This window comes from Oncorhynchus nerka, unplaced genomic scaffold (genome assembly GCF_034236695.1).
Source record: "Oncorhynchus nerka isolate Pitt River unplaced genomic scaffold, Oner_Uvic_2.0 unplaced_scaffold_858, whole genome shotgun sequence".
Classification (NCBI taxonomy): domain Eukaryota; kingdom Metazoa; phylum Chordata; class Actinopteri; order Salmoniformes; family Salmonidae; genus Oncorhynchus; species Oncorhynchus nerka.
The window spans coordinates 168,053-190,814 of record NW_027040421.1 but is presented as its reverse complement, the minus strand read 5'-3'; the positions used below and the strand labels follow the sequence as shown (position 1 = coordinate 190,814).

The 22,762-nt window shown below is 40.9% G+C and overlaps 1 protein-coding gene across 1 annotated transcript in view; it reads left to right on the top strand.

Annotated features, from left to right (window-relative positions):
* The first annotated feature begins 437 nt into the window (after positions 1 to 437).
* The window catches only part of LOC115126722 (multidrug resistance-associated protein 1-like), a 125,165-nt gene continuing 102,840 nt past the window's right edge, over positions 438 to 22,762 (top strand). Inside the window, exons 1-2 of the mRNA XM_065016811.1 lie at positions 438 to 1,367; positions 7,518 to 7,694. Coding sequence (XP_064872883.1) covers positions 1,326 to 1,367; positions 7,518 to 7,694 — 219 coding nt within the window. The 5' untranslated portion in view covers positions 438 to 1,325. The remainder of the gene's footprint in view (positions 1,368 to 7,517; positions 7,695 to 22,762) is intronic.

Below are 22,762 nucleotides of genomic sequence, written 5' to 3'. Positions count from 1 at the left end.
ATGAGTGTGTGTGTGCGGGTGTGTCTGTTTTGATGGGATGGTGATGGAAGCATTAGCTATATGTTTGGTGGAGGTAGAGGGGGAGAGAGGAAAGGATGGGTTCAGGTGGTAGAGAGAGAGGGAGGAGGGAGAGACAGGGAGAGGAAATGATGGGTTCAGGTGGTAGAGAGAGAGGGAGGAGGGAGAGACAGGGAGAGGAAATGATGGGTTCAGGTGATAGAGAGAGAGGGAGGAGGGAGAGACAGGGAGAGGAAAGGAGGGGTGGGAAAGAGAGATGGGGATTAGGGTGGTAGCGAGAGGGAGAAAGGAATTAGGGTGGGGTGTTCCCATCTCTTCCAGGGAAGTAGCTGTGGTGAGGTGACCATTGTACATGTGGGAAGGAGGGAGGGAGGTGGAGGAAAGAGAGGAGGGGAGAGTCAAAACACACAGACAGAAGGAGAACTAGTGAAATCACAGAGATAGTGGAGAGAGTGAAAGAGGCAAGAGAGAAGAAGCGAGAGTCAGTAGAGGGAAATAGAGAGAGAGAGAGAGCAGGAGAGAGAGCAATAGAGAGCCGGAGAGAGAGCAGAAGAGAGAGGGAAAGAGAGAGAGAGAGCAGGAGAGAGAGGGAAAGAGAGAGAGAGCAGGAGAGAGAGGGAAAGAGAGCGAGAGCAGGAGAGAGCAAGAGAGAGAACAGGAGAGAGAGCAGGAGAGAGAGGGAAAGAGAGAGAGAGAGCAGGAGAGAGATATAGGAAAGAGAGAGAGCAGGAGAGAGAGATAGGAGAGTTGTCTTTCCCCCACCTACAAGGAGGGAGAGTTGTGGGCTGACTAGCACTCAAAAACAGGACCCACACTGTGAGACTGAGCTCAGAGACACTGGAGTATGTTTGAGACAGAGTAGAGACTGAGTGGAACAGAGTGGAGACTGAGTGGAGACTGAGTGTGTGAGACTGAGCAGAACAGAGTGTGATACTGAGCTCAGAGACACTGGAGTATGTTTGAGACAGAGTAGAGACTGAGCGGAACAGAGTGATACTGAGTGTGTGAGACTGAGCAGAGTCTGTGTGCTGAAAAACCTGACTCACCGAGTGGAACTCGGGAGAAAAACTGAGAATAACACACACATCCTAGGGAGAGAAAAGGAGTGCAGGAGGGAAATTAGTTTTCTTACCAGACACACAGAAAAAGAGAGAGAGAAGAAGAGATTCACCAAACATAAGACCAACACCTTGAGAAACGGAGGGGGGGGAAGAGGACAAGAGTGATTCACTTCCTTACCGGGACCATCTGGATTTACTGAGAGGAAAACAATATTTAAGAAAAGGAGAAGGAAAACAGAAGGCAGGATGGACAATCTGTGCAGCCTCAGTGGACTGGATCCACTATGGGTGAGTGACCTACAGTACCAGAGAGAGAGAGAGAGACACAGAGAGAGAGAGAGAGAGAGAGAGAGAGAGAGAGAGAGAGAGAGAGAGAGAAAGAGAAAGAGAGAGAGGGAGGGATAGAGAGAGAGAGACACAGAGAGAGAGAGAGAGAGAGAGAGAGAGAGAGAGATTGTTAAAACACTGTATATATATAATATGACATTTGTAATGTTTCACTTTATATATTCACTTTATATATTATCTACCTCACTTGCTTTGGCAATGTTAACACATGTTTCCCATGCCAATAAAGCCCCTAGAAATGTATTGAATTGAGAGAGAGAGAGAGAGAGAGAGAGAGAGAGAGAGAGAGAGAGAGAGAGAAGAGGACTGGCCAGCCCATATAGCCTGGTTCCTCTCTAGGTTTCTTCCTAGGTTTTGGCCTTCCTAGGGAGTTTTTCCTAGCCACCGTGCATCTACACCTGCTTTCTCATAGTAATTTACTCTCCATTCAGCTTTCTCATAGTAATTTACTCTCCATTCAGCTTTCTCATAGTAATTTACTCTCCATTCAGCTTTCTCATAGTAATTTACTCTCCATTCAGCTTTCTCATAGTAATTTACTCTCCATTCAGCTTTCTCATAGTAATTTACTCTCCATTCAGCTTTCTCATAGTAATTTACTCTCCATTCAGCTTTCTCATAGTAATTTACTCTCCATTCAGCTTTCTCATAGTAATAATATAATCTCTTTCAATTTCCAATTCAATGGGCTATATTGGCATGGGAAACATATGTTAACGTTGCCAAAGCAGGTGAAATAGATAATAAACTAACTTTAAATAAACAATAAAAAACATTAACAGTAAACATTACACTCACAAAAGTTCCAAAAGAGTAAAGACATTTCAGAACCTCTTTCACTCTTTCTCTCTCTCTCTCTCTCTCTCTCTCTCTCTCTCTCTCTCTCTCTCTCTCTCACTATAAAACAACACCTATCATACTACTATGACTGACCCTGTAAAACAACACCTATCATACTACTATGACTGGCCCTGTAAAACAACACCTATCATACTACTATGACCCTGTAAAACAACACCTATCATACTACTATGACTGACCCTGTACAACAACACCTATCATACTACTATGACCCTGTAAAACAACACCTATCATACTACTATGACTGACCCTGTAGAACAACACCTATCATACTACTATGACTGACCCTGTACAACAGGGGTGTCAAACTCATTTCGCATCGTGGGCCACATACGGCCTAGGGAGATGTCAAGTGGGCCGGACCATTAAAATTATACCATACTCTGCTACACTGCTCCACGAAATTGAACATTTATGGAGTTGTATGAACAGTAGAATTCCATCACACAACTTTTGTTTTGAAGCTGCTGACTAACATTAAAGTGCACATTTTTTAAATCACCACAGTAAGGATTCATCTTCACAGAGCTGTATTCTTTCAATGCAAACAGTATCTAAGGCAGCATTTTAAAGGTGTTAGTCTAGTCTGGACTTGTATTTGTTCCTGAAACTTGGCATCTTTTGGCCTGTACAAGTGCATCAACACCAGGTGTCATGTCCTGACTAGCTGTCACTTTCAGAATGTCATTTAAGTGCTTGTTTTTGAGCCTTGAACGCATTTTTTGTTTTATTGATATTCATCACTGAGAAAATTTGTTCACAAAGGTAGGTTGTCCCAAACATGCACAAAATTTTAGCAGCCAGGGCTGTTAATTTGGGGTACCCTGGTAGTAGATACTGATAAAATCTGTCCAGACCTACAGAGGCAAATTTGCCCTTCAAATCTGCATCACACTGCAAATCAATTATCTCTAGCTGAATTTCACTGGCAGATCAGAAGCTTTAACTGTGAAGGTGAGCGAAAAACTGAAAATTCTGTCTCAAGTTCACCAAATACCTGAAAACGTTTCTCAAACTCCCGCAGTAGTCCTGCAATTTTGTCTTTGTACCGTTTCATGTCCGCATCAGGTCTGGTCACACACACATCTCTCAGACAGGGGAAATGAGCAGGGTTGCCATTTGCCAGTTGCATCTCCCACAAAGTCAGCTTCAACTTAAATGCATGTATGTTGTCAGAAAACTGTGTGACAACTTTTTGCGGCCTTGCAACATTTTGTTCAGATTGTTCAAGTGTTCAGTAATATCAACCAAGAATGCAAGGTCCGTAGCCATTCCTGAGATTGTAATTCCAACACCGGTTTTCCTTTTTCTCCATGAACTGTCCGATTTCCTCTCGTAGATCAAAGAAATGCCTCAGCACAGCGCCTCGGCTTAACCATCTCACTTCAGTGTGGTATGGCAGGCTGTGGGTAATGTTGCTGTCGCTGAGAAGTTTGTCAAACTGACGATGGTTCAGACCTCTGGACCGGATGAAATTTACAGTGCGAACAACCACCTCCATGACGTGGTCCATTTTCAGCGACTTGCAACACAATGCCTCCTGGTGCAAAATACAGTGAAATGTCCAGAAACGATCTCCTCCATTAAGGGCTTGTACTTTGTCTTTGAACTTTGTCGCGACACCTGCTTTCTTTCCGACCATGGATGGCGCGCCGTCTGTAGCCAGGCTGACAGCGGGACCAGTCCACTCCAACTCTGTCAATGCAGCAACGACAGAGCCGAAAATGTCTCGGCTGTTGTGGTGTCCATCATTGGCACCAACTCAAGAAACTCTTCAGTAACAGTCAATGTCTCATCAACTCCTCGAATAAATATGGCCAGTTGGGCCACGTCTGTGATGTCAGTGCTCTCGTCAATTGCCACGGAAAATGCAATAAATGACTTGACTCTCTGTTTCAATTGACTGTCTAAATCTGCCGATAGTTCCGAAATCCTCTCTGCTATAGTATTCCTCGTCAGGCTAATATTGGCAAAAGCTTGTCGCTTCTCGGGACATACAAGTTCAGCCGCCTTCATCATGCATCGTTTAACAAAGTCACCGTCGGAATACGGCTTCGATGCTAATGCTATTTCGCTAGCAATTAGGTAGCTGGCTTTTACCGCTGCTTCACTGACTTCTCGGCTCTGGATGAAAGTTGACTGCTGTTTCCTCAGACCCGCCAGCAATTCGTTCATCTTATCTCTTCTCAGTTGTCCTTGCAAGCCGTCATATTTTTCGCTGTGATGAGTCTCGTAGTGGCGTCGAATATTATATTCCTTCAATACCGAAACTTGTTGCAAACACACCAAGCACGAAGGTTTTCCGTGCATCTCTGTAAATAAATAGGGCGTGGTCCATTTTTCTTTGAAAATTCTACACTCCTTATCTACTTTTCTCCGTTTGGATAACGACATTTTGGCTAATGAGGGTGTAGCGGAGAGGTAGAGACCAAGGTATTAACAACGTCGTAACAAGCAGCAGATGGCGCATTGATACCGTCTGCTGTTTTCAGTCTGTCTCAGTGATGCGGCTCGTCTTCTACTCTGATGGAAAGAGTGCGCCCCTTAGCGGATAATCCATGAATTGCAGCGAATTAAAAATATTAATTCCATGTCTTTTATGCATTTTTTCCACTTTCAAATTATCCTGCGGGCCTGATCGAACCTCCTTGGGGGCCGGTTCCGGCCCGCGGGCCGTATGTTTGACACCCCTGCTGTACAACAACACCTATCATACTACTATGACCCTGTACAACAACACCTATCATACTACTATGACCCTGTAAAACAACACCTATCATACTACTATGACCCTGTACAACAACACCTATCATACTACTACGACCCTGTACAACAACACCTATCATACTACTATGTCTGACCCTGTACAACAACACCTATCATACTACTATGACTGACCCTGTAAAACAACACCTATCCTACTACTATGACCCTGTAAAACAACACCTATCGTACTACTATGACTGACCCTGTACAACAACACCTATCATACTACTATGACTGACCCTGTAAAAAAAACACCTATCATACTACTATGACTGACCCTGTAAAACAACACCTATCCTACTACTATGACTGATCCTGTAAAACAACACCTATCATACTACTATGACTGACCCTGTACAACAACACCTATCATACTACTATGACCCTGTAAAACAACACCTATCATACTACTATGACTGACCCTGTACAACAACACCTATCATACTACTATGACTGACCCTGTAAAAAAACACCTATCATACTACTATGACTGACCCTGTACAACAACACCTATCATACTACTATGACCCTGTAAAACAACACCTATCATACTACTATGACTGACCCTATAAAACAACACATTTCACTGCACCTATCAAAACATCTGTTTTGTATTGACCCAATGCTTCCATTTGTTTGTCATATTCTCTCCCTCTCAGGACTTGAACCTGACCTGGTGCACCCCCCCACCCAGACCTGACCTGGTACACCCACCCACCCAGACCTGACCTGGTACACCCACCCCACCCAGACCTGACCTGGTACACCCCCCCCACCCAGACCTGACCTGGTACACCCCCACCCAGACCTGACCTGGTACACCCCCCACCCAGACCTGACCTGGTACACCCCCACCCAGACCTGACCTGGTACACCCCCCACCCAGACCTGACCTGGTACACCCCCCACCCAGACCTGACCTGGTGCACCCCCCCACCCAGACCTGACCTGGTACACCCCCCACCCAGACCTGACCTGGTGCACCCCCCCCCACCCAGACCTGACCTGGTACACCCCCCACCCAGACCTGACCTGGTACACCCCCCACCCAGACCTGACCTGGTACACCCCCCACCCAGACCTGACCTGGTGCACCCCCCCCCCCACCCAGACCTGACCTGGTGCACCCTCCCCCACCCAGACCTGACCTGGTACACCCCCCACCCAGACCTGACCTGGTGCACCCCCCCACCCAGACCTGACCTGGTACACCCCCCACCCAGACCTGACCTGGTACACCCCCCACCCAGACCTGACCTGGTGCACCCCCCCACCCAGACCTGACCTGGTGCACCCCCCACCCAGACCTGACCTGGTACACCCCCCACCCAGACCTGACCTGGTGCACCCCCACCCAGACCTGACCTGGTGCACCCCCCCCACCCAGACCTGACCTGGTGCACCCCCCCACCCAGACCTGACCTGGTACACCCCCACCCAGACCTGACCTGGTGCACCCCCACCCAGACCTGACCTGGTGCACCCCCCCACCCAGACCTGACCTGGTGCACCCCCCACCCAGACCTGACCTGGTACACCCCCACCCAGACCTGACCTGGTACACCCCCACCCAGACCTGACCTGGTGCACCCCCCCACCCAGACCTGACCTGGTACCCCCCACCCAGACCTGACCTGGTGCACCCCCCACCCAGACCTGACCTGGTGCACCCCCCCTCCCAGACCTGACCTGGTGCACCCCCCCCACCCAGACCTGACCTGGTGCACCCCCCACCCAGACCTGACCTGGTGCACCCCCCACCCAGACCTGACCTGGTGCACCCCCCACCCAGACCTGACCTGGTGCACCCCCCCCCACCCAGACCTGACCTGGTACACCCCCCACCCAGACCTGACCTGGTGCACCCCCCACCCAGACCTGACCTGGTGCACCCTCCCCCTCCCAGACCTGACCTGGTGCACCCCCCACCCAGACCTGACCTGGTGCACCCCCCACCCAGACCTGACCTGGTGCACCCCCCCCACCCAGACCTGACCTGGTGCACCCCACCCCCCACCCAGACCTGACCTGGTGCACCCCCCACCCAGACCTGACCTGGTACACCCCCCACCCAGACCTGACCTGGTGCACCCCCCCACCCAGACCTGACCTGGTACACCCCCACCCAGACCTGACCTGGTGCACCCCCACCCAGACCTGACCTGGTGCACCCCCCCCCCACCCAGACCTGACCTGGTACACCCCCCACCCAGACCTGACCTGGTGCACCCCCCACCCAGACCTGACCTGGTACACCCCCCACCCAGACCTGACCTGGTACACCCCCCACCCAGACCTGACCTGGTGCACCCCCCACCCAGACCTGACCTGGTGCACCCCCCACCCAGACCTGACCTGGTGCACCCCCACCCAGACCTGATCCAATGCTGCCATTTGTCTGCTACATATTCTAACACTCTCCTCTCCCCCCATCCATCCCCCATCCCTCCTTCTCTCTCTCAGGACTGGAACCTGACCTGGTACACCCCTCACCCAGACCTGTCCCAATGTTTCCAGCATACGGTCCTGGTGTGGTTCCCCTGCATGTACCTGTGGTCCTGCGGTCCTCTCTACCTGGTCTACCTCTGGTTCACTGGCCAGGGAGGCATCTCTCTGACCAGCCTCTGCTGTGCAAAAACTGTGAGTGTCTGTGACACACACACAAACACACAGACAGACAGACAGACAGACAGACAGACAGACAGACAGACAGACAGACAGACAGACAGACAGACAGACAGACAGACAGACAGACAGACAGACAGACAGACAGACAGACAGACAGACAGACAATACCAACTCAAATGAAAGACTGATCAGTTAGTTTCACTGGTCTTCAGGAGAAGTAGGAAGTCCTTTCTCCTGTATAGATTCAGAAGGAATCCCAAAAAATACAAATTCATTACTAACAACTGACAGAACATTACATCTATATCCTGCTACCATCTAACAGAACATTACATCTATTTCCTGCTACCATCTAACAGAACATTACAACTATATCCTGCTACCATCTGACATATTACATCTATATCCTGCTACCAACTGACATATTACATCTATATCCTGCTACCATCTGACATATTACATCTATATCCTGCTACCATCTGACAGAACATTACATCTATATCCTGCTACCATCTGACATATTACATCTATATCCTGCTACCATCTAACATATTACATCTATATCCTGCTACCATCTGACAGAACATTACATCTATATCCTGCTACCATCTGACATATTACATCTATATCCTGCTACCATCTGACAGAACATTACATCTATATCCTGCTACCATCTGACATATTACATCTATATCCTGCTACCATCTGACATATTACATCTATATCCTGCTACCATCTAACAGAACATCACATCTATATCCTGCTACCATCTGACATATTACATCTATATCCTGCTACCATCTGACATATTACATCTATATCCTGCTACCATCTAACATATTACATCTATATCCTGCTACCATCTGACAGAACATTACATCTATATCCTGCTACCATCTAACAGAACAGTACATCTATATCCTGCTACCATCTAACAGAACATTACATCTATATCCTGCTACCATCTAACAGAACATTACATCTATATCCTGCTACCATCTAACAGAACATTACATCTATATCCTGTTACCATCTGACAGAACATTACATCTATATCCTGCTACCATCTGACAGAACATTACATCTATATCCTGCTACCATCTGACAGAACATTACATCTATATCCTGCTACCATCTAACAGAACATTACATCCATATCCTGTTACCATCTGACATATTACATCTATATCCTGCTACCATCTGACAGAACATTACATCTATATCCTGCTACCATCTAACAGAACATTACATCTATATCCTGCTACCATCTAACAGAACATTACATCCATATCCTGTTACCATCTGACATATTACATCTATATCCTGCTACCATCTAACAGAACATTACATCTATATCCTGCTACCATCTGACAGAACATCACATCTATATCCTGCTACCATCTAACATATTACATCTATATCCTGCTACCATCTAACAGAACATTACATCTATATCCTGCTACCATCTGACATATTACATCTATATCCTGCTACCATCTGACATATTACATATATATCCTGTTACCATCTGACATATTATATCTATATGCTGTTACCATCTGACATATTACATCTATATCCTGTTACCATCTAACAGAACATTACATCTATATCCTGCTACCATCTAACATATTACATCTATATCCTGCTACCATCTAACAGAACATTACATCTATATCCTGCTACCATCTAACATATTACATCTATATCCTGCTACCATCTAACAGAACATTACATCTATATCCTGTTACCATCTGACATATTACATCTATATCCTGCTACCATCTGACAGAACATTACATCTATATCCTGCTACCATCTAACAGAACATTACATCTATATCCTGCTACCATCTAACATAACATTACATCTATATCCTGTTACCATCTGACATATTACATCTATATCCTGCTACCATCTGACAGAACATTACATCTATATCCTGCTACCATCTAACAGAACATTACATCTATATCCTGCTACCATCTAACATAACATTACATCTATATCCTGCTACCATCTGACAGAACATTACATCTATATCCTGCTACCATCTAACAGAACATTACATCTATATCCTGCTACCATCTAACATAACATTACATCTATATCCTGTTACCATCTGACATATTACATCTATATCCTGTTACCATCTGACATATTACATCTATATCCTGCTACCATCTGACAGAACATTACATCTATATCCTGCTACCATCTGACAGAACATTACATCTATATCCTGCTATCATCTGACAGAACAGTACATCTATATCCTGCTACCATCTGACAGAACATTACATCTATATCCTGCTACTATCTAACAGAACATTACATCTATATCCTGCTACCATCTAACATATTACATCTATATCCTGCTACCATCTGACATATTACATATATATCCTGTTACCATCTGACATATTACATATATATCCTGTTACCATCTGACATATTATATCTATATGCTGTTACCATCTGACATATTACATCTATATCCTGCTACCATCTAACATATTACATCTATATCCTGCTACCATCTAACAGAACATTACATCTATATCCTGTTACCAACTGACATAACATTACATCTATATCCTGCTACCATCTAACAGAACATTACATCTATATCCTGCTACCATCTAACAGAACATTACATCCATATCCTGTTACCATCTGACATATTACATCTATATCCTGCTACCATCTGACAGAACATTACATCTATATCCTGCTACCATCTGACAGAACATTACATCTATATCCTGTTACCATCTAACATATTACATCTATATCCTGCTACCATCTAACAGAACATTACATCTATATCCTGCTACCATCTAACAGAACATTACATCTATATCCTGCTACCATCTAACATATTACATCTATATCCTGCTACCATCTAACAGAACATTACATCTATATCCTGTTACCATCTGACATATTACATCTATATCCTGCTACCATCTAACAGAACATTACAACTATATCCTGCTACCATCTAACATATTACATCTATATCCTGCTACCATCTAACAGAACATTACATCTATATCCTGTTACCATCTGACATATTACATCTATATCCTGCTACCATCTGACAGAACATTACATCTATATCCTGCTACCATCTAACAGAACATTACATCTATATCCTGCTACCATCTAACATAACATTACATCTATATCCTGTTACCATCTGACATATTACATCTATATCCTGCTACCATCTGACAGAACATTACGTCTATATCCTGCTACCATCTAACAGAACATTACATCTATATCCTGCTACCATCTAACAGAACATTACATCTATATCCTGCTACCATCTGACAGAACATTACATCTATATCCTGCTACCATCTAACAGAACATTACATCTATATCCTGCTACCATCTAACAGAACATTACATCTATATCCTGCTACCATCTAACATAACATTACATCTATATCCTGTTACCATCTGACATATTACATCTATATCCTGCTACCATCTGACAGAACATTACATCTATATCCTGCTACCATCTAACAGAACATTACATCTATATCCTGCTACCATCTAACATAACATTACATCTATATCCTGCTACCATCTGACAGAACATTACATCTATATCCTGCTACCATCTAACAGAACATTACATCTATATCCTGCTACCATCTAACAGAACATTACATCCATATCCTGCTACCATCTAACAGAACATTACATCTATATCCTGCTACCATCTGACATATTACATCTATATCCTGTTACCATCTGACATATTACATCTATATCCTGTTACCATCTGACAGAACAGTACATCTATATCCTGCTACCATCTGACAGAACATTACATCTATATCCTGCTACCATCTAACATAACATTACATCTATATCCTGTTACCATCTGACATATTACATCTATATCCTGCTACCATCTGACAGAACATTACATCTATATCCTGCTACCATCTGACAGAACATTACATCTATATCCTGCTATCATCTGACAGAACAGTACATCTATATCCTGCTACCATCTGACAGAACATTACATCTATATCCTGCTACTATCTAACAGAACATTACATCTATATCCTGCTACCATCTAACATATTACATCTATATCCTGCTACCATCTGACAGAACATTACATCTATATCCTGCTACCATCTGACATATTACATCTATATCCTGCTACCATCTAACAGAACATCACATCTATATCCTGCTACCATCTGACATATTACATCTATATCCTGCTACCATCTGACATATTACATCTATATCCTGCTACCATCTAACATATTACATCTATATCCTGCTACCATCTGACAGAACATTACATCTATATCCTGCTACTATCTAACAGAACAGTACATCTATATCCTGCTACCATCTAACAGAACATTACATCTATATCCTGCTACCATCTAACAGAACATTACAGCTATATCCTGCTACCATCTAACAGAACATTACATCTATATCCTGTTACCATCTGACAGAACATTACATCTATATCCTGCTACCATCTGACAGAACATTACATCTATATCCTGCTACCATCTAACAGAACATTACATCTATATCCTGCTACCATCTAACAGAACATTACATCCATATCCTGTTACCATCTGACATATTACATCTATATCCTGCTACCATCTGACAGAACATTACATCTATATCCTGCTACCATCTAACAGAACATTACATATATATCCTGCTACCATCTAACAGAACATTACATCCATATCCTGTTACCATCTGACATATTACATCTATATCCTGCTACCATCTAACAGAACATTACATCTATATCCTGCTACCATCTGACAGAACATCACATCTATATCCTGCTACCATCTAACATATTACATCTATATCCTGCTACCATCTAACAGAACATTACATCTATATCCTGCTACCATCTGACATATTACATCTATATCCTGCTACCATCTGACATATTACATATATATCCTGTTACCATCTGACATATTATATCTATATGCTGTTACCATCTGACATATTACATCTATATCCTGTTACCATCTAACAGAACATTACATCTATATCCTGCTACCATCTAACATATTACATCTATATCCTGCTACCATCTAACAGAACATTACATCTATATCCTGCTACCATCTAACATATTACATCTATATCCTGCTACCATCTAACAGAACATTACATCTATATCCTGTTACCATCTGACATATTACATCTATATCCTGCTACCATCTGACAGAACATTACATCTATATCCTGCTACCATCTAACACACATATGTCAGAATCAAGGCCCGCGGGCCACATCCGGCCCGCAAGAAGGTTTTTTACGGCCCCTGGGATGATCTTGATTTATTATTAGAACCGGCCCGCAGCAAGCCGGCAGCCCGCAGATCTTTTACACGCACCAATACTACATTTCCCACAATGCAAAGGTGACGCACCGAGCAGTAGGCTGCTTCATTTCAATATTTATTGGCACAGCAGTCGTCAGCATCACAGTAAAATTAACTTTCAGATACCCATCAAAAATGGCAAAACGGAAGGTGGATACTGAGAACCGGGGGTTTCAAACAAGGTGGGAGTCGGAGTATATGTTCACGAAGGTAGCTGGAAAACCTGTGTGTCTTCTGTGTGGAGAAAGTGTGGCGGTACTGAAAGAGTATAATCTGAGACGACATTATGAAACGAAACACGCGGACAAAAACAAGAATATGGACATGGAACAAAGGCTACAAAAGGCAGAGGAATTAAAACGCAGGCCTCAAATCTCGACAGGCTCTGTTCAAAAAGCCAAATCACAAGGCCAGGCTGCTGTCAAGGCCAGTTTTATTTTGGCAGAAGAGATCGCTAAATCAGCCCGGCCATTTACGGAGGGGGATTTCATCAAAAACTGCATGATTAAAGTTTGTGACGAAGTTTGCCCAGAAAAAAAGGCAACTCTTTTAAATGTGAGTCTGAGCAGAAACACCATTGCCGAGAGAGTAGACCAGTTGTCCATCAATCTAAAAGAGCAGCTTGTGAAAAAGGGAAAAGATTTTATTGCATATTCCTTGGCTGTGGATGAGAGCACCGACATTTCTGACATTGCCCAGTTGTCAATTTTCATCCGCAGAGTGGACTCCAACCTAAGCATGACAGAGGAGTTTTTGGCTTTACGTCCTATGCATGGCACAACTACGGGGCATGATTTGTATGAAGAGGTGTCAAGATGTGTAAATGAGATGGAGCTGCCTTGGGAAAAACTCGTGGGTTTGACAACCGACGAGCACCTGCGTGTGTGGACACAGGAGCGGACTGGTGGCGAAGATACGGAAAAGATGCAAGAGGAAAACGCGACAGGTGAGCTGACAGCTTATCATTGTATCATACACCAGGAAGCGTTGTGCGGTAAAGCCTTGAAAATGGAGCATGTAATGAGCATCATCACGCCAAGCACAGTTAACTTTATCAGAGCCAAAGGTTTGAATCACCGCCAGTTCAAGGCATTTCTGACGGAGTTAGAAACGGAGCATGGTGATTTGCCTTATCACACAGAGGTGCGATGGCTAAGCCAGGAAAGGTGCTTCAAAGATGTTTCGAGCTTCGTGAGGAGATTTGTCTGTTCTTGGACAGCAAAGGGAAAGACACAACACAACTCCGGGACGAAATGTTTCTGTGTGAAATGGCTTTTTCTGTGTGACATTACGAGTCATCTGAATGCAATAAACTTGCAGCTGCAGGGTCGGGATCGTGTCATCTCTGATATGTACAGTACAGTGAAGGCATTTAAAACCAAACTGACTCTGTGGGAGACGAGATGCGTAAAGAAAATTTGAGCCACTTTCCCAGCTGCCAGACCATGAAAGAGAAGCTCTCTGCCAGTGCGTTCCCGAGCACACAGTTGGCTGATAAAATAGGTATGCTTGCCGCTGACTTTCGACCCGATTTGCTGACTTTGAAGCACAAAAAAGCAGGTTGGAACTGCTCGGTAACCCATTTGCTGTTGACGTGAAAGCTCACCACCAAACCTCCAAATGGAGTTGATTGACCTCCAATGCAATGATGCACTGAGGGCAAAATATGCGGCAGTGGGTGCTGCGGAGTTCGCCCGTTCTCCCCGGCACAATGCCCCAGCTGCGCATCCAGGCTGCTCAAACGTTGTCTATGTTTGGCAGCACATACCTGTGTGAACAACTGTTTTCTTTGATGAACCTGAACAAAACATCACACAGAAGTCGACTTACTGCTGAACACCTCCACTCAATTCTGAGGATTTCTTCAGCTCAGAGCCTTACCCGAACATTGATGAACTTGTGGAAAAGATGGGACACCACCAAGTATCACCCTCAACCTCAAACAAGTGAACATTACTGTGCAATCACATATTTAGAGTTTTTACTCAGTTCAAGTTTAAAAGTTAAAATGTAATATTTGTTTTCACTGCATGTTACTTCTCCTTAAACAAAGTGTTGTTTTTGATTAATAGATTTTTGCACTTTATTTTTTTGTATTTCAATCCAATTATATTTTAAAAATATTTCAGTTGAGTGGATGATAGAAAATTGCTATTATTGTTTTTTCTTTGAAGTAAATTTAGCCCACTTTTGCTAAAATAGAAAATATAGTCTACTGATGGTGCCTTGAATACCGGTTTCTTTCATTTAATGTTCATGTTATGGGGATATTTATATAAAGGAAATTTGTCTTTTGTGTCTGTTGAAAATTAAAGATTACTGACAGAGCCATAAGAAAATATTGCTTTATTTATCTGATCATATTGTAATATATTTGTTAGGTTTTCAGTAGGTTCAATTAGGTTCACTAGACTATATGCGTCATTTAAAAATTTTTCAATGAACATTCGAACAGTCCGGCCCTCGTCTTGTAGCTGATTTTTTTATTTGGCCCTCCGTCCATTTGACTTTGACACCCCTGATCTAACAGAACATTACATCTATATCCTGCTACCATCTAACATAACATTACATCTATATCCTGTTACCATCTGACATATTACATCTATATCCTGCTACCATCTGACAGAACATTACATCTATATCCTGCTACCATCTAACAGAACATTACATCTATATCCTGCTACCATCTAACATAACATTACATCTATATCCTGCTACCATCTGACAGAACATTACATCTATATCCTGCTACCATCTAACAGAACATTACATCTATATCCTGCTACCATCTAACATAACATTACATCTATATCCTGTTACCATCTGACATATTACATCTATATCCTGTTACCATCTGACAGAACAGTACATCTATATCCTGCTACCATCTGACAGAACATTACATCTATATCCTGCTACCATCTAACATAACATTACATCTATATCCTGTTACCATCTGACATATTACATCTATATCCTGCTACCATCTGACAGAACATTACATCTATATCCTGCTACCATCTGACAGAACATTACATCTATATCCTGCTATCATCTGACAGAACAGTACATCTATATCCTGCTACCATCTGACAGAACATTACATCTATATCCTGCTACTATCTAACAGAACATTACATCTATATCCTGCTACCATCTAACATATTACATCTATATCCTGCTACCATCTGACATATTACATATATATCCTGTTACCATCTGACATATTACATATATATCCTGTTACCATCTGACATATTACATATATATCCTGTTACCATCTGACATATTATATCTATATGCTGTTACCATCTGACATATTACATCTATATCCTGCTACCATCTAACATATTACATCTATATCCTGTTACCATCTGACATATTACATCTATATCCTGTTACCATCTGACATATTACATCTATATCCTGCTACCATCTAACATATTACATCTATATCCTGCTACCATCTAACAGAACATTACATCTATATCCTGTTACCAACTGACATAACATTACATCTATATCCTGCTACCATCTAACAGAACATTACATCTATATCCTGCTACCATCTAACAGAACATTACATCCATATCCTGTTACCATCTGACATATTACATCTATATCCTGCTACCATCTGACAGAACATTACATCTATATCCTGCTACCATCTAACATATTACATCTATATCCTGCTACCATCTAACAGAACATTACATCTATATCCTGCTACCATCTAACAGAACATTACATCTATATCCTGTTACCATCTGACATATTACATCTATATCCTGCTACCATCTAACAGAACATTACATCTATATCCTGCTACCATCTAACATATTACATCTATATCCTGCTACCATCTAACAGAACATTACATCTATATCCTGTTACCATCTGACATATTACATCTATATCCTGCTACCATCTGACAGAACATTACATCTATATCCTGCTACCATCTAACAGAACATTACATCTATATCCTGCTACCATCTAACATAACATTACATCTATATCCTGTTACCATCTGACATATTACATCTATATCCTGCTACCATCTGACAGAACATTACATCTATATCCTGCTACCATCTAACAGAACATTACATCTATATCCTGCTACCATCTAACATAACATTACATCTATATCCTGCTACCATCTGACAGAACATTACATCTATATCCTGCTACCATCTAACAGAACATTACATCTATATCCTGCTACCATCTAACAGAACATTACATCTATATCCTGCTACCATCTAACATAACATTACATCTATATCCTGTTACCATCTGACATCTATATCCTGCTACCATCTGACAGAACATTACATCTATATCCTGCTACCATCTAACAGAACATTACATCTATATCCTGCTACCATCTAACATAACATTACATCTATATCCTGCTACCATCTGACAGAACATTACATCTATATCCTGCTACCATCTAACAGAACATTACATCTATATCCTGCTACCATCTAACAGAACATTACATCCATATCCTGCTACCATCTAACAGAACATTACATCTATATCCTGCTACCATCTGACATATTACATCTATATCCTGTTACCATCTGACATATTACATCTATATCCTGTTACCATCTGACAGAACAGTACATCTATATCCTGCTACCATCTGACAGAACATTACATCTATATCCTGCTACCATCTAACATAACATTACATCTATATCCTGTTACCATCTGACATATTACATCTATATCCTGCTACCATCTGACAGAACATTACATCTATATCCTGCTACCATCTGACAGAACATTACATCTATATCCTGCTATCATCTGACAGAACAGTACATCTATATCCTGCTACCATCTGACAGAACATTACATCTATATCCTGCTACTATCTAACAGAACATTACATCTATATCCTGCTACCATCTAACATATTACATCTATATCCTGCTACCATCTGACATATTACATATATATCCTGTTACCATCTGACATATTACATATATATCCTGTTACCATCTGACATATTATATCTATATGCTGTTACCATCTGACATATTACATCTATATCCTGCTACCATCTAACATATTACATCTATATCCTGTTACCATCTGACATATTACATCTATATCCTGTTACCATCTGACATATTACATCTATATCCTGCTACCATCTAACATATTACATCTATATCCTGCTACCATCTAACAGAACATTACATCTATATCCTGTTACCAACTGACATAACATTACATCTATATCCTGCTACCATCTAACAGAACATTACATCTATATCCTGCTACCATCTAACAGAACATTACATCCATATCCTGTTACCATCTGACATATTACATCTATATCCTGCTACCATCTGACAGAACATTACATCTATATCCTGCTACCATCTGACAGAACATTACATCTATATCCTGTTACCATCTAACATATTACATCTATATCCTGCTACCATCTAACAGAACATTACATCTATATCCTGCTACCATCTGACATATTACATCTATATCCTGCTACCATCTAACAGAACATTACATCTATATCCTGCTACCATCTAACAGAACATTACATCTATATCCTGCTACCATCTAACAGAACATTACATCCATATCCTGCTACCATCTAACAGAACATTACATCTATATCCTGCTACCATCTGACATATTACATATATATCCTGTTACCATCTGACATATTACATCTATATCCTGCTACCATCTGACATATTACATCTATATCCTGCTACCATCTAACATATTACATCTATATCCTGCTACCATCTAACAGAACATTACATCTATATCCTGCTACCATCTAACATAACATTACATCTATATCCTGTTACCATCTGACATATTACATCTATATCCTGCTACCATCTGACAGAACATTACATCTATATCCTGCTACCATCTAACAGAACATTACATCTATATCCTGCTACCATCTAACATAACATCTATATCCTGCTACCATCTGACAGAACATTACATCTATATCCTGCTACCATCTAACAGAACATTACATCTATATCCTGCTACCATCTAACAGAACATTACATCTATATCCTGCTACCATCTAACATAACATTACATCTATATCCTGTTACCATCTGACATATTACATCTATATCCTGCTACCATCTGACAGAACATTACATCTATATCCTGCTACCATCTAACATAACATTACATCTATATCCTGTTACCATCTGACATATTACATCTATATCCTGCTACCATCTGACAGAACATTACATCTATATCCTGCTACCATCTGACAGAACATTACATCTATATCCTGCTATCATCTGACAGAACAGTACATCTATATCCTGCTACCATCTGACAGAACATTACATCTATATCCTGCTACTATCTAACAGAACATTACATCTATATCCTGCTACCATCTAACATATTACATCTATATCCTGCTACCATCTGACATATTACATATATATCCTGTTACCATCTGACATATTACATATATATCCTGTTACCATCTGACATATTATATCTATATGCTGTTACCATCTGACATATTACATCTATATCCTGCTACCATCTAACATATTACATCTATATCCTGTTACCATCTGACATATTACATCTATATCCTGTTACCATCTGACATATTACATCTATATCCTGCTACCATCTAACATATTACATCTATATCCTGCTACCATCTAACAGAACATTACATCTATATCCTGTTACCAACTGACATAACATTACATCTATATCCTGCTACCATCTAACATAACATTACATCTATATCCTGCTACCATCTGACAGAACATTACATCTATATCCTGCTACCATCTAACAGAACAGTACATCTATATCCTGCTACCATCTAACAGAACATTACATCTATATCCTGCTACCATCTAACAGAACATTACATCTATATCCTGCTACCATCTAACAGAACATTACATCTATATCCTGTTACCATCTGACAGAACATTACATCTATATCCTGCTACCATCTGACAGAACATTACATCTATATCCTGCTACCATCTAACAGAACATTACATCTATATCCTGCTACCATCTAACAGAACATTACATCCATATCCTGTTACCATCTGACATATTACATCTATATCCTGCTACCATCTGACAGAACATTACATCTATATCCTGCTACCATCTAACAGAACATTACATCTATATCCTGCTACCATCTAACAAAGAACATTACATCCATATCCTGTTACCATCTGACATATTACATCTATATCCTGCTACCATCTAACAGAACATTACATCTATATCCTGCTACCATCTGACAGAACATCACATCTATATCCTGCTACCATCTAACATATTACATCTATATCCTGCTACCATCTAACAGAACATTACATCTATATCCTGCTACCATCTGACATATTACATCTATATCCTGCTACCATCTGACATATTACATATATATCCTGTTACCATCTGACATATTATATCTATATGCTGTTACCATCTGACATATTACATCTATATCCTGTTACCATCTAACAGAACATTACATCTATATCCTGCTACCATCTAACATATTACATCTATATCCTGCTACCATCTAACAGAACATTACATCTATATCCTGCTACCATCTAACATATTACATCTATATCCTGCTACCATCTAACAGAACATTACATCTATATCCTGTTACCATCTGACATATTACATCTATATCCTGCTACCATCTGACAGAACATTACATCTATATCCTGCTACCATCTAACAGAACATTACATCTATATCCTGCTACCATCTAACATAACATTACATCTATATCCTGTTACCATCTGACATATTACATCTATATCCTGCTACCATCTGACAGAACATTACATCTATATCCTGCTACTATCTAACAGAACATTACATCTATATCCTGCTACCATCTAACATAACATTACATCTATATCCTGCTACCATCTGACAGAACATTACATCTATATCCTGCTACCATCTAACAGAACATTACATCTATATCCTGCTACCATCTAACATAACATTACATCTATATCCTGTTACCATCTGACATATTACATCTATATCCTGTTACCATCTGACAGAACAGTACATCTATATCCTGCTACCATCTGACAGAACATTACATCTATATCCTGCTACCATCTAACATAACATTACATCTATATCCTGTTACCATCTGACATATTACATCTATATCCTGCTACCATCTGACAGAACATTACATCTATATCCTGCTATCATCTGACAGAACAGTACATCTATATCCTGCTACCATCTGACAGAACATTACATCTATATCCTGCTACTATCTAACAGAACATTACATCTATATCCTGCTACCATCTAACATATTACATCTATATCCTGCTACCATCTGACATATTACATATATATCCTGTTACCATCTGACATATTACATATATATCCTGTTACCATCTGACATATTATATCTATATGCTGTTACCATCTGACATATTACATCTATATCCTGCTACCATCTAACATATTACATCTATATCCTGTTACCATCTGACATATTACATCTATATCCTGTTACCATCTGACATATTACATCTATATCCTGCTACCATCTAACATATTACATCTATATCCTGCTACCATCTAACAGAACATTACATCTATATCCTGTTACCAACTGACATAACATTACATCTATATCCTGCTACCATCTAACAGAACATTACATCTATATCCTGCTACCATCTAACAGAACATTACATCCATATCCTGTTACCATCTGACATATTACATCTATATCCTGCTACCATCTGACAGAACATTACATCTATATCCTGCTACCATCTGACAGAACATTACATCTATATCCTGTTACCATCTAACATATTACATCTATATCCTGCTACCATCTAACAGAACATTACATCTATATCCTGCTACCATCTAACAGAACATTACATCTATATCCTGCTACCATCTAACATATTACATCTATATCCTGCTACCATCTAACAGAACATTACATCTATATCCTGTTACCATCTGACATATTACATCTATATCCTGCTACCATCTAACAGAACATTACATCTATATCCTGCTACATCTAACATATTACATCTATATCCTGCTACCATCTAACAGAACATTACATCTATATCCTGTTACCATCTGACATATTACATCTATATCCTGCTACCATCTGACAGAACATTACATCTATATCCTGCTACCATCTAACAGAACATTACATCTATATCCTGCTACCATCTAACATAACATTACATCTATATCCTGTTACCATCTGACATATTACATCTATATCCTGCTACCATCTGACAGAACATTACGCTATATCCTGCTACCATCTAACAGAACATTACATCTATATCCTGCTACCATCTAACAGAACATTACATCTATATCCTGCTACCATCTGACAGAACATTACATCTATATCCTGCTACCATCTAACAGAACATTACATCTATATCCCAAGTACCATCTAACAGAACATTACATCCATATCCTGCTACCATCTAACAGAACATTACATCTATATCCTGCTACCATCTGACATATTACATCTATATCCTGTTACCATCTGACATATTACATCTATATCCTGTTACCATCTGACAGAACAGTACATCTATAT